Source organism: Fusarium vanettenii (genome assembly GCF_000151355.1).
Source record: "Fusarium vanettenii 77-13-4 unplaced genomic scaffold NECHAsca_144_unmapped, whole genome shotgun sequence".
NCBI lineage: Eukaryota > Fungi > Ascomycota > Sordariomycetes > Hypocreales > Nectriaceae > Fusarium > Fusarium vanettenii.
In genome coordinates this window covers 1-14,376 of record NW_003315746.1, presented here as the reverse complement: position 1 = coordinate 14,376, position 14,376 = coordinate 1, and the positions used below count along the sequence as shown (strand labels likewise).

The following is a 14,376-nucleotide window of genomic DNA, read 5'->3' as shown; positions in this document are numbered from 1 at the left end:
AATAGGGTTGTTGCAACACAAGAAGCCTACTCAACAGTTCAGGTCGTATCCACAGGATGGTTACATGTCAGCCATGTCTAGGCGGAGTTGGCTGTCTGTCTATTTCGCGTCATGAGCCAGCTGGCTTCCGCTTTGTCAAGATGAGCACTGCCCTTCATGCCCAGAGACGGTGAGCATGGCCTATCCCAGTGCTTCAAACTAGCGTATACGAGGACCTATTTGTTCATATCTATCCTGATCCTCATTGTCGCCTGGAGGCCTCATAGTAGCATCATTGTTGGATTAAAACCCACAACGCAAACTGAAGCTCTTGAGGTTTATTAGGTTCGGGTATTTGCAGAATTGAGCAGGTGACCTGACTAGGTCATCAGGTACAAATCCTGCCTCAGCTTCGGTAAAGCCGCACGCTAGAATGGAGGTATCCTCATTGACGTTGATGATTTCTTCTTATAGACGATGGAATGCATGCTTGCTCTCTCTCTCCGTAGATCAACGGCATGTTGAGATCGAAGAGCCTAAGGAACGAATAGTCTCGATCCTCGACTAGATTGGTCTGCTGGTTTGCGGCCGAGGACATACACCTCGCAATTCCAAGCTGCCAGAACCTGGGACTATATCTGCTCACAGCTCTGACGACCTCCGGGGCGTCTATGCCTGTAATTGTGTTGATGGCTTTATATAAGTCACTAGCAATGTCACATCTCTTGCAACTGTGCTCAAAAAATAACACACTCAGCGGAGCAGGGAGTTCTTGTATCTGAGCCCGAGTAAAGCATCGAGACACCTTGAAGGACTTGATACATCCTGCTTCATACAGGCCTCCGCCAAGTAGGATGCAGCCGTGAGTAGGAATAGAAGCACCGCAAAGGTGAGCATAATAGACTCTAGGGTACTCACACAACTGAAACGTCGAGTTGGTGGCTTCTTAGTGCTCAGCGCTACTAAATTTATCGATGCAACAGGTGTCAGCCTATGTATGTTCATAACCTTTCTTGAATGCCTAGCGACTGAAGTGGAAGATTTCGTGGTAGCCTTGCATTTTGTGAATATGTCTCATTTCTGGCCCCATGTTACCATGCTCGACTACTCTGCTCATGCCTTGGTATGAGAGCTCATCCTGCTCCGAGCAGTGGGTTAGTATCACACACATAGAAACATGGGCGCTGCGAAACTCTTCAAACTCAAGATTGTCTGCTCTCAGAAGATGCATTAAGTCTCAGCTCAAAGGATGATTTGTGAACAAGGCTAAATATTACGATTAGAGCGGCTAGTCTAGTTCCAGAGACGTGGGCACATCTCTATGAAGTGCCAGCGCGTGAAAAAAAAGAAAAAAAAGTACCTAGATGCAGAAAATAGTCAGGCAAAAAATAATATAAAAATAGTTCAAATTTATAGAAGGCTAATATATAGATATTATAAGAAAACAGCTAAAGCCAGTGTTTTAATCGCATTCGACGACCATGGGAAGCGGGGCCAATAGCCCTGTCACGTGCCGTTGCCCCGCCAAATCATCTTCTTATCGATAAGGTCAGGTCTCCCTTCAATCAACAAACTTACCATCATCATCACATTCAACGATTTGAGGACACCGACATGAAACCCTCGCACTAAGACCCTGTTTACCTCTTGGCCATCTTTTGCGGAACTGTAGATATTCAGGTTGTTTCTCTACCGCTGCCATGTCTAACTCGGCCGTGATCCCGGACATGCGCGCCCGCGGCTGGAACGTCCACATCCTCTCCGGCAGCACCGGCTTCAATTTTGCTGGGCTCTACCTCCACGATGGCAACGACTCCATCAAGTGGCAGCACGTTCTCGACGAGCTGGCTCTCTGCTTTGACCTGCCTTGCAGCTGGCCCTTTGCCTTTGCTTTCGGAGGCTACCTCAACACCGATGCCGACACTCCTACCACAACCCTTATTTGCGAGGCGGAACTCGATCAGTTCGTGCCATCGCCGCCGCCATCTCAGTCACCAGACGCGCGATCCATTGTGCGCTATCACCTCGTGCACCACAAACCTTGCACCATCAACAACTCCTCCCCGCTCGCAGATCATCTCAAAGGTTGGTAGCTCACAGATGGCACTCGTCTTGATTTCGCTAATGAATGAATCAACAGCTGGCTGCGCGAAACCGATACCAAGACCCCCTCGTCGAAGAGATCCGCGATACCTCCCCCCGAAAAAACCCTCGACAGATGCACGCATAACACGCTTTCCCCTCCGCCGAACCGTAAAAGCCCAGAAACCATCCCAGTCGCCAAAACGGAAATCCGGCTCCGTGTCTCCTGTCCGAGACTTACCAGGCGAACTCAACGACGACAGCGCCATGACGGCGCCGCCCGACATGCCCATCACTGCCGAGGAAGCCCGCAAGACCATGGACATATTCCGAGCTAGCTGCCTCACCGCTGCCGTTCAATGTGCCGTGTCCGCTCGGGGCCGCTCGTGGTGCCCGGCGCCCAGCTTCGGGCCTGCACTGCAGGCGTGCCACATCGTCCCGCAACAGCACTACCACGTGTACCCGGACCCGGACGGGCTAAGTGATCTCGCCGATGCCGATGTCTTTTATAGCTCGAGGCGCCTGGAAGAGGCCTGGAGGAACACGTGGTCGGCCGACAACGGGATCTTACTACTCTGCCATTTGCACGACTCGTTCGACCAGCGCTTGTTTTCCATCCATCCCGATACGCTGCGCATCCGTGCGTTCGTTCCATACGACGTCGTGCTCGACTACCATGGAAAAAAGGCCCAGGTGCCGGTCAATGTCGACCGCGGTGCACTGCGCCACCATTACGAGATGTGCTGTATCGAGAACATGGCGGCAAAGGCACCACTGATGGAACGGTCGTCTATAGCGTCTGGCACCGTATCGCCGTTTGCTGCCGGAGCTGAGGTCCCGGCTCTCCCGTCACCGGGGCTGCACGACACATCTGGAGGCGGAGCTTCGTCCACATCCCAAGCTGCGCCTGGCGACCCTGCTAAGAGACAGAGGTCTAGACAGGATGATGACGTAGATCTTGAGACGCCGCCGCTGGTCGAAGACATGTCTCGGGAAGAATCTCCGCGGGTTTGCAAGCGACTGAGGACGTCCCGCCATGTAGTGAATGGCTGGGAGACGCCTGCATCGTACACTGGGTATCTTACAGACGCGAATGGTGCTGAATTCCTTGCGAATGTTAATTGGAGCTTGAAGAAGGCTTTGCTGGTACCACGAGAACATGATGATATTGAAGAGCCTTCTGAACTCAGGCAGTAGCTCATAGACTAGAATAATCAGCGTTGCATTTCAGAAGATACCACGGCTCGCCGGCCCATGGAGCCAGGAATCCTTGGAGCGTAGATATAGAACCACCGTCCTAGTGCACACGGCCTCAGGGTCGGGTCACGGCAAGGTATATTATCAAACCATGACCGTTCGTTGATTCACTCATTATCTTCCACCCTCGTAGCCAAGACCCCTCCCAGGGTCTGTAACAGAAGCGTGACCCCGAATATAAACTCGCTGTTCCTGCTGAAGTGAAGCGGTTTCTGAGACAAGGGCAAAATGTGTGGCTTGAAATCTCTGTGGCGCAGCTTTATCTCAGCCTCGGGCATCTCAAAGGCTGAAGGTATCACATGACCTACTCCACTCTACCCCGCCCCCGCCCCCGCCCCCGCCCCGCTCCCGTCCCGGTTCACTGGCTCCCGCATTCACTTCGATCCTCAGCTGCTTCACCATCGCATCTCCATCTCCATCTCCTCTTCCCATGACTCCTCCTCCTCATCATGAGTGCTCCGATTCTTACCTTATTACTTGCCTCATTTACTTCTGCCTGATGGTCTTGTTCACTGACTGATGCGCTGCCTCATTTGGACAACGCGTTTCTCCGTTTCCCCCTCGCCATGATTGCCTTTATCTCATCATTTGCTTTGTTTACTTCTGCCTGATTGCCTGATTCACCGACGCGCTAGGCCTCACTTGTATGACGCGTTCCTCCTTCACGTCGTCGCGAGTGTTTTTGTCTTTATTTCATCATTCACCTCATTCACCTTTGAGGCCTACTCGATTCACCCACCCGCGCGGCCTACCACCTTCACCAGCTTATCCTTCTCAAAGGGAGTTTCCCGTTTTTATCTTTCTTTCCATTATCTCATATCCTCCCGCCTCATTCACCGCAGCACGCATTCACCCCTTTCATCCTTTTCAACCTGCTTGCCGATTTGTATTCCGCGACGGAGCCTGGCTCATTCATTCATCCATGCCATGGAAGCTCCAGCACAAGGGTCAGTTCCAAGGTATCCTGGACGCACCCTGCTCAGTGGAGTCCTGCATCGCACATGGCAGTCACTCTAGACAAGTTGGTCCTAGCCATCCACTGCCAAGCTACGGGTAATTCCGGGGGTGGAAAGGGGCTCGCGGGGGCAAGATTTGTCCTTGTGTGTCGCCTGAGGGTGTGGGACTGGCTTGTCTGGGTGCCATTGAGTCGTCCTGTGGGTTCTGTATCCTGTTGCGAAAGCTATCTCGGTCGCTGGGAATCGCATCAACGGCTTCTCCTTCGAATGAGCTTTGTTCTTGTTCTTGCACCGTTTGGATACAATACTCTATGGTTGCCCTTGTTCGGATCAGATTTGCTAACGTACGCTTCTGTCACCTAGAACCCAAGACATTGCTCCGAAGCCCACCGCATTCCCATCATCACCCTCGGATGATATCGATATCGAGGTTCCTCAAGCAGTCGTCACTTGGCCCGACGCTGACGAGAACACGCGTTGCCTCTATCACGACCATACCAAAGATGCATCACGCCGTGTCACGTTTCGCATTTCTTACAATGTTTTCAACAAGACGACATTCTTCCAGCTCCGGGTCCCAATACAACTTAAGAGTGTGCCCAATGTCACGACACTACTCTTGCACATCCCTCCCGAGACCATCGCCGAATTGACAGTCGGATGCCCAAATGAGCTGCACCAGATTGTACGCGAGCAGCTTGGACCCAGGACCACTTGTCTAAGTTTCCGGCTGCATCAACCCCCCCAACTAGTCGTACCCAAGGGGCCCTTGGCGCCCAGAAGGCAGAGAGAGCATGGCGACAAGTTGGATAGCCTAAAGCTCCTATCGCAAGCAACATCTTTGGACATCTACTTCGATCACGGCATTCTCCAAGATGCCACTGCCCGTACTGTCTGCGACCTTGCCGCCTCCCCAAGGGCCAGGTCTGTTGCCCAGTACGCCAACCTGGATTCTCTTTACGCCGGCAAGGGTGGCGTTGTGCTTGCCGCTGAATCGCCCCCGTCCCCGCCAACCGCGTTCCCCCCGGCATACAACGAGCTCTGTGGCACCACCCCACCGCCTCCTCCCCATCAAGGTACGAGCTTGATCTTCTTTTCTGGTGTAATTACTGTACTAATGGTTGCTTTTGGAAAGATCACCCCAGTCCCGCTCGTTCCTCAAGAAAACGACGCAGAAAGAGTCCCGATCCATTTGATGTCGAGTCAATATGCCCCAGGGCCGTCAAGGACATGTTTTCTCTGTATAAGAAGGACTTGCAGGAGATGTTAGGAGAAATCAAGAATGATATCCTGGATCACGTGGATAGGCGGCTAAACGAAATCCATCGTCTTTCAGACACATATAACCGGGAGGAAATCGATGAGCTGGTTCAAGAAGTCAGGAACGATGGCGAAGACTATACCGATAGCAAGATTAACGATCGTGTGCTGGATATCAAGGCAGAACTTAAGGAGTACGCAGAAGACCAACTGCGAGACACGGAGGAGAGGGTCCTGAAGCGGCTGAAGTCGGCGAGCTGGGCCTTGAAGACAGGCGATGAATGATGGCACCGGACTTCAGCGAGAGAAATCAAGACGCAGCATTGTTGATGATGATGAAACTTTTTTTTTTTTATTCAATCAGTTAGTCAGCCGTTCACCGGTGTGACATACGGAAACACCGTGATGGGCATGGTTTGTCATGCAAGCCCACAGAGGCAGGGTGGCATGTTTTAATAGCTCAGTATGACTTGGATAAGGAGATAACTGCGAGATGTCCTCGCCAGAGTTCCCCTGCATGGGGATACTAAAATGTGAATGGGCTGTATGACCATGGCCGTGGACAGTGATGCCCAAGGCACTTGAACCGGCGACGTAAATAACCTGGTTGTTAACACGGATGTAGTCGCATAGCATATCCATAAGCAAGGCCTTGCGCACCCACCCGACAAATTACCACCATGTTCCAAACCTAGAACTCACAGCTTTGTGACCCCTCTATAGAGTCTTGGGACATCGGAGCTACTTTGTTTGAGCATATAGGGGTTCTACACATCCCACTCAACCTGGTAGTGCAACGTCCCCTGTGACTGACCTTGGTGTTTTTCGCACGGTTCACAAGGGACAGTTGGAGTCCTGCATTCAGGTATCATAGAATCAAGCAGCACGGCCATGAGCTGAATCTGCCGGTTAAATCTGGCAACAAGGTAGCGAGTATGACGGTGCTGCTAACGCCCCATAGTGTCATGGCTATGGCAACCCAGTGTGACCCAGAAGGTGAATCTAGATATCTAGGTAGAAGCATTGAGTACACTATTAGAGAACCAATAATTCATACACGACGGTATTAATTTCCAATGCCCTAAAACGCGGTCAAGGTTAAAGGCACCCTGGTTAGAGAAAACAAATGTGCTAGACATAGGCGGAAGACGGTCTGTATCCCACCGAAACAGAAGGCCATAGCAAAGGCTCCTTATTCAGAAGGAGACTATTTTCCGATGGAGTGTCTACCGAGATATGGATAGACCCAAGGCTAAAAGGGAAAAGAAACCAGGCCGTAAGTAGATCCTTGTGGAAATCTTCAGTCTGTTAGACACGGATTTCAAGCAGCTATGTTTAACATGACCACAGCCACATAGTGAGACTACTGCTTCCACGTTCATAATCAACACCGGATGTGCAGCCTGCAGGGTAAACTTCAGGGACTGATAAGAGGGGGGGTGGGGAGGAAGGTACGTACTTATGACCCCACTTTCTCCCCTCGCACTCGGAGGGGTAGAAGTGGATCCCGACCTCTTGCCTCAACTGGCGCTACACTCCAACTTCATCATCACAAGTCCATACTTCTAGCATCAGGCGGCGTCAACAAAAGATTCTTCATGGCGGCGACAAGATCGCCAAACAATGAGCAAGCCGAATTATCTCCTTCCCGTGCAAACAATGTCGCGCCTTTGACACCCCGAGCTCCAGCCTCACACTCACACTCACAAACAGCATCAAGCCCACTGATTCAGCGTGCGCAACGCTTCAACAGAAGCTCGACACTTGATCCTGTCGTGAATGCAGATGGAAATCACGCATATGTGCGTCTTCTTGCTCTGCTAAAAGCTGTTGTCACCTGGCTGACCCTGGACTGCAGACCAAGCACATTCTTTGTGAGGCTGTCGATGCTAACCAAGACCCTCTCGACATCCGGCCATTCGTTGACGCGGCGATATCATCGTACCCCTCTTCGCGCAAGCCTGAAATATACGGTGACCTTGTCAAGCAAGGCCCCAAGCTTCACGCACTCGTCAGCGAAGTTCGTCAACGCCTGAACACGGCTCCCGAGCGCGTGGCAGAGATGGACCGCAAGATGGTCGAGCTCGATCAAGCGTGGGGCGCCAGTGATGACGTATGGCTGCCTGTTGAGTTTCGTGCTGGGAAGGGAGTCCGAGATCTCGACAAGCTCAACAAGCTACTGCGTGTTACGAAGCTAGCCATATCCAACAGTGTTTCGCTTCTTTCGCTTTGGCAGCCGGGAGGTCCCCTTTGGGAGTCTCTGACTGGCAATCCGCCCAAATTCACTCGAGAGGCTGGCAAATCTGCCATTGAAAGATTGCGTCAAGACCTGTTACGGACTCATGGAGTCAACAGCCGAGCCAGCGAGTTGGGCAGCGAACTGAGGAACCTGGCCCCTGATGCTATCGTGGAAGACGCGGCAGAGTCTACGCCACCTGACCATTCGCCACAGACACAGTCCAATCACCCGGATTCTGATTCTGCAGACCCTGAAATGGGTCGTCGAATGCCAACATTCTCGGCGGACCCCGATATTTCCGACCCCGATGTTTCTCTGGGTAAAGACATTGCCACTCCACACAAGGGCGCCCGGGATCAATCACCAGCCATATCAACCCGGTCTCTAGACATGGCCAACTACCAATACATTTCTGATGACGAAGATGGGGATGAAGCGGGCAAAACAAAAGGTCAAATGGCCCAGCATGCCGCCAGAAGGCTTCTCGAGCAGCTCCAAGCCGATGCCTGCCTCACCGACGATGTTCTCCACCTTCTCTGTTGTTTCACGCTGGCAAGTCACGATATTGGCTCATCTGAGAGCTCGCGCCCACACCTCCTCGACCCTCTCTGGTTTCACACGAAAACGCCATCACCAAGGATGCCAAGCTTTCTTCTCGATGTTGGTAACCACAGCGCCCGGGCTGTATATCTTCCAATTCATCTAGATTACAATCATTGGGTCCTCTGTCGGGTTCTCATTGATGGGTTGCGAGCCACCATTTCCATCTACGACTCTCTGTTGCGACACCCAAGCCAGGATAGGATTTCCAAGTCGTTAGAGCAGTGGTTCTCTCAAACTTTACCCTCCCTACAACTTGAGATTATCACACCGGTATGGCATCAAGTCCTTGAGCTGCTTTCAAAACTAACAAACAGTAGGCATGCTCTCAGCAGTCAGACTATACCAGTTGTGGCATTTTTGTAGTCATGACCCTTGAGAGACTCTTGAGAAATCAATCCGTCACTGACACAATTCAAGTCTTCAACGAGCGGCAGAGATTGCTGCGGCTCCTCCTGTCTGAAGACAGCCGGCATCTTGCATTAAACGACCTTCAACTGGAGACTTTGTCAGCTGTTCGAGAGTTGAGGCCGGCTTTGAAGCCACAACAACGGTCCACGGATGAGACATTGACCAAGTCAAATATCCCCAGGACAACGGCACACAACGCTGACATTTCTTCAAACCAACCGACCTGCGCCATTGAACCCGTTCTAGAGATGGGGGATCGACATGAGCCAATCGACCTGAGTACCTGCAACGATTTTCATCCGTCCGCTTGCGAAATGTCGCCGGCAAGGGTTGGAATAGACCAAGACTTGGTTGGCGGCTGCGAGAATGCTGATCAATCTATCCCTCAAAGCCAGTCCAGTGACATCCCAACTTGCTCACTGGAAGCCCCTGCCAAGCGGAAGATATCTCAGGAGCAGGAAGATATACAAGGAACTGGCAACAAAAAGCTATGCAGCCTAGACTCGGCCGATCTGTCGACACTCAGCGACCACTTCCTGCGTGCACTCCACAGAAAGACAGCGTCAGCTGTTTCCAGTTCTGCTGCCCATCTTCAGGATGCAGAAATGGCCCTATCCCAGGCTGAAGGAACTCTTCAAGTAGCCAAAGGCGCCGTGGAAGCTGCCGAGTTGCTCAAGGACAAGAGTGGTGGCCGAACAGCGAGGTTTCAACAGTGGTTGGAGAAGGCCCCTTCAGAGGATCAAGATCCAGATTTCGAAGACGCAATAGTCAGTGCTACCAAAGCATCACAGGCGTACCTGGATCAGTACAGCTTCCGCGTCCACAAACGCATCGCCGCAGCAAAGCATGATCTGGTTGAGGCCACTCAGGAGGTCGAAAGATGCTCATCTGTCGTTATTGAGTGTAAAAGGCATCTCCAAGTGGCACAAAGCAAGGAAGAGGAGTTTAAAAACATTGAAGGCGTGGTTGAAAGACTTGTTACAGACTAGGGGGCATTTATTTAGTAATTCCGGTGGCATTTTTCAGAAGACACGGGGTACCTTGTGGTTAGACGTGCATGTTAATGTCGCCGCCGTATATGGTCGCTGGTGAGTCTTCAGTGTAAACAAACTCTTCAGACGGTTCTGGTGGGCGGCCAAGGCTCCGCATATCTCGTTGAAAGTGAGAACAAAGAACCGGGGTCGAGGATGGCATAGCTAGTGCTTGAGGGAGTAGGGGGTAGAGTTAAACCCTACAGCACGACTGCCCATCCCCAAGTAAGCCGCCTTAGTGCATCCAATATCCCGCCGAAGTGCCCCATCCTTAGTAGTCTTTTCCTTCTCCAGAGAGAGTCGGGTGAATCTCCCGCACAAACCTATCATCTTTCCCGAGGCGGTCATTCATCCATCGCAGTAGCCCCTGTCTTGGTTCCTGACGGCCTGCCGCCTGGCTTGGCCATCCTGGCTTCTCACCGACCGTCGGTGGCCACCACCTGGTAATTGGGGTTGTTGTTGAGAATCCCGGGGCGTCGACGGTGTCAGAACGCTGAGGCCAACGCCAAAGGACATGAAAGATTGATCGATCCATGTCTTCTACCCAACATCAGGACTTGGCACCGTCAGGGAACGTCCCAATGCATCTTGTTACTGGATTTTCCTGCTGAGTGACCGAGCCGTTGAGCGTATTCATCTTAGGGCCGTTTGTGCAACTTTGCCGTTGTTGTCGCGTGCCCCCAGTCGGCTACGCTTGATCATTCATTCTATGGTAACTGTTTTCTGGAAAGCTTGATTTCCTGATCACTGGTGACTTTAGTTTATGCGAGACCGCCTGTCGTCCTATTATTCCATATTCCTAAGCCTATTACGCTTGCAGCCCTTGCTGTAGATAAGATAAGAGCGGGAAATAACTTTGACTTATTGCCACGAAAGGGGGGGCCTCTACGGACTAATTAGTATTAGTCCGGGGGCACTTAGGGCGAGTCAGACCTTACCCTGCCGGTTCCTATTCTCGTCCGAAACAAGCCCCGAAGATGTCCGACGCGGTACCCGTTGGCTCATATGGGTCTAGCGACCTAGGCGAGCTAACCTAGTAAGCTAGGTTAGCTATAAAATTATAAGATAACTATAAAATTATAAGATAGCCCCTTACTTAATAATATACTTATTTTTATATAATTATTACTTATTTTAGCTATATTTTATAATATAAATTAATAGAAATTACCTCTTTTTTATCTATCTTTATTATATTAAGTAAGGTAAATCTTAGGGCCACCTAGGAAGTCATAGTATTATATACCTAGTATACCTAGGGCCTCTATTAAACCTTTTCCTCTAATATAACTTAACCTCTCTTATTTTATACTACTAATATATATTACCTTAGGTCTTTTATTATTTCTATTTAGAGGATTATAATAAAGATAAAGACTAGATTTATACCTTAGTAAGTTAATAGACTATAGGTCTTTATAAATAAAAAAGATAAAGCTATTATAGTCTTTATTATTTAGATAAAGAGGTCTAAATTCTTTACCTCTAAGCCTAAAATAAAAGATATTATTATAACCCTTTAATAATATAAGAACCTTAATATTAATCTTATTAATAAGATATAATATACTTATTTCTATAATAATTATCTTAAGCTTAAATAGGTATTCCTTAAAGCTAAAAAATAATTTTATAAATCCTAGGAAGCTAATAATCTTAATAACCTTAAATAATAATTTAAGAACCTTACTAAGATTATCTAGAATTATAATATTAATACCTCTAAGTATTAGAATATTAATTAGGCTAATATTAAGATTAAGATCTTTAAGGAAAATATTAAAGTCCTTATTATATAAATAAGATAAAAAATAAAAAAATAAATTCTCTCTTTTTCTAATTAAAAGATTTATACCCTTATTAATATAAATAATACGGCGAATAATATAATATTATTATAGCTTATCTTTAAGATTTAGCCTATATTAGATTAGGTATATATAGATATTAATCTTAATATCTACTTTACTTAATCTAATATAGCCTTCTTTAATAATAAGATTACTCTTAAGTAAATAATATATTTTAATTAAAGCTCTTAAGCTAAGTTTATTAAGGTATAATATATAAGATAGATATTTAAAGAATAATTTAGGTATAATAAATTCCTTAGAGATCTTATATAAAAGTATATTTAATATCATATTCTTCTTATTACTTAGGCCCTTAATATAATTATCTAGAGATTTATTATCTTTAATAGCTTTATAAGATATAAAGTCTTTATTATTAAAGAGTATTATATAAAGTTCTATATTATTATAACTCTCTTATTACTTTACTTTATATATATATTATAGTTAATAAATATTAGAGTCTTTTAGCTATTAAAAAATACCTATTAAAAGCTTCTTAATAAGTAGCTTTAAAAGAGAAATATTTCTTTTTCTTAGGCTAATTTTATTTATAGCTTTTAGGTAAATTATATTTTTTTTTCTATATTAATAAAGTTATTAAATTAAAATAAGAAATCTTTAAGGAAAGATTTATAATATATAATATTATCTTAGGCTTTAAGAAATTAAGTATTTATTTATTAAATCTTAAGCTAGCGATAATATACCTAGCTAAAAAGTAGCTTTAGGCGAAATAAGCTATAGACCTAGCCTTTATTTCTCTCTTTCCTTAGGAATCTTATTTCTAGGCCGCTATAGATATTACTAAATAACTCTTAGATCGCTATAATAATACCTTTAATTCCCCTATATATATTAGACTTTATTAAATATATAATATTATTATAAAAGCTATAATTCTTAAATCTATAATTATTACTTATATTAATAATTATTAGGCTTAGATTAAGAAAAGATATAATACTAAGAAAAAAGAGAAGAGAATAAAGCTAATAAGAGATTTTAGTTATAATATTAATCTATAAGAGATTTAAGACTAATAAGAGGAGATTATTATTAAAGCCTAATAAAAGGAGGAAAAGGCATAGCTCTAAATTACTTATAGCCTTATTATCTAAGAGATAAAAAAAATTAAGGATTAATTATCACAACTTAATAAGCACTATCACGTGCGTAAGATAAACCCTATTATTCCCTACTAATTAAATAAGTAATTACTCTTAATACTATAGTAATTACGGTAATTACCTATCTAATTATTCTAATTACTTAAATAATTACCTTAATTAAGATCTAAGAATATAGTAATCGCTATTATTATATAAAATATATAGAATATATTTATTAGTATTTTCTTATATATTAATTACTTTAGCTATTAATATAACTTAGTTATACTTAATACCTTTAAGTATATTACTAGATATAACTTATATTACTCTTTAAGGCTATATAATATTCTCTTCTATTAATATAAACCTATATAATTAATTTATCTCTTAAGAATCTTATAATTATTATATATTAATAGCTCTTATTTAGAGGATTACTTATATTACCTTAAATAATATTAAATATAATAGCTACTTAGGCTACTCTTAGTAATAACTATTAATAGGTTTTACTTATTAATTATTTATTTATTCTTATTATATTAGCTTAGGCTAACCCTAATAATAATAAAGAAATTAAATAACTTTATGCCTAAGTTATTATTATAATTATTAAAATAAAAGAACTCTAAGGATTTATTAACTATATAGCTATTACTTAGTAAACCTAAAACTAATAATATTATAAGAATATCTAGAATATTAATAATATAGTAATTACCGCTATAAAAGGCAAAGATATAAGAGAAATCCTAAAGCTAGAATAACTAAAGAAGTTTAATAATACCGCGTATAAGCTATTAATATTTCTTATATAGCTATATATATTTATACTTTACTACTTAACTTAGTTTATTATAGCCTCTAGTAAGGTTTAATACGCTATGAGATATCTTATTAAGTATATTATAGCTTAGTTTAAACTTATTATAAAAGAATACCTTATTAAACCGCTTAATAAATATTTATTATAAATTATAAGTCTCTATATAAGCTTTAAGACCTTTAAAGCTATATTCTAATAAGCTTTTAGAATAATAAATAAAAAGTCTTAAGTAAAAAGAGAAATTAAAGTATTTTAATAAACTTACTCTATATTAGAATATAATACTAAGTACCTTTAGCTTACCTTAAAGCTTAATTAAGATTAAGAACCCTTAATATCCTTTTTCTTTAATAGACTTAAGAGAGAAATATAAATTAAATTCTATAAGGAAGATTAACTTAATAACCTTATTAATTATATTAATAAGGTAATTAAGATTAATAATTAATAATTTTCTTAGAAAAAACTATAGAACCCTAGGACTAAGAATAATAAGATTAATACCTCTTAGTTTAGCGCTAACTAAAGATAAATATAAGTTAATACCTCTATTAGAACTTAATTAGGCCTAATATAGCTTAGTGCTATCTAATAGGGAAATATAATTATTAAATATTATTATTACTATAAGAAAAGTTATAAGGCTAATAAATATAAAAAAAAGTAATAAGATATTTAGGAAAGGCGCTATTAATAAAAACCCTAATAATAGCTACCTAAGGGAAATAGATAGGTAAGGTTTATATAAGCTAATAGAGAATCCTAGA

At 44.1% G+C, this 14,376-nt stretch overlaps 4 protein-coding genes across 4 annotated transcripts; 3 read left to right on the top strand and 1 right to left on the bottom strand.

Moving 5' to 3' along the window:
* Window positions 1–424: 424 nt before the first annotated feature.
* NECHADRAFT_56547 (uncharacterized protein) lies at window positions 425–790 on the bottom strand (the record flags this gene model as incomplete). Its single annotated transcript, XM_003039176.1, has 1 exon — window positions 425–790. A coding segment is annotated over one exon (366 nt), but the record flags the coding sequence as incomplete, so codon positions are not given.
* Window positions 791–1,688: 898 nt separating this feature from the next.
* On the top strand, window positions 1,689–2,871 carry NECHADRAFT_16010 (uncharacterized protein; the record flags this gene model as incomplete). The annotated part of the gene is made up of 2 exons (XM_003039179.1): window positions 1,689–2,064; window positions 2,120–2,871. Coding segments are annotated over 2 exons (1,128 nt in total), but the record flags the coding sequence as incomplete, so codon positions are not given.
* Window positions 2,872–4,319: 1,448 nt separating this feature from the next.
* NECHADRAFT_102310 (uncharacterized protein) lies at window positions 4,320–5,863 on the top strand (the record flags this gene model as incomplete). The annotated part of the gene is made up of 3 exons (XM_003039178.1): window positions 4,320–4,618; window positions 4,869–5,350; window positions 5,410–5,863. The coding sequence occupies 3 exons, from the start codon at window positions 4,320–4,322 to the stop codon at window positions 5,817–5,819; spliced, it is 1,191 nt and encodes a 396-aa protein (XP_003039224.1). The 3' UTR covers window positions 5,820–5,863.
* Window positions 5,864–7,132: 1,269 nt separating this feature from the next.
* On the top strand, window positions 7,133–9,773 carry NECHADRAFT_89412 (uncharacterized protein; the record flags this gene model as incomplete). Its single annotated transcript, XM_003039177.1, has 3 exons — window positions 7,133–7,336; window positions 7,393–8,646; window positions 8,694–9,773. The coding sequence occupies 3 exons, from the start codon at window positions 7,133–7,135 to the stop codon at window positions 9,771–9,773; spliced, it is 2,538 nt and encodes an 845-aa protein (XP_003039223.1).
* Window positions 9,774–14,376: the final 4,603 nt, after the last annotated feature.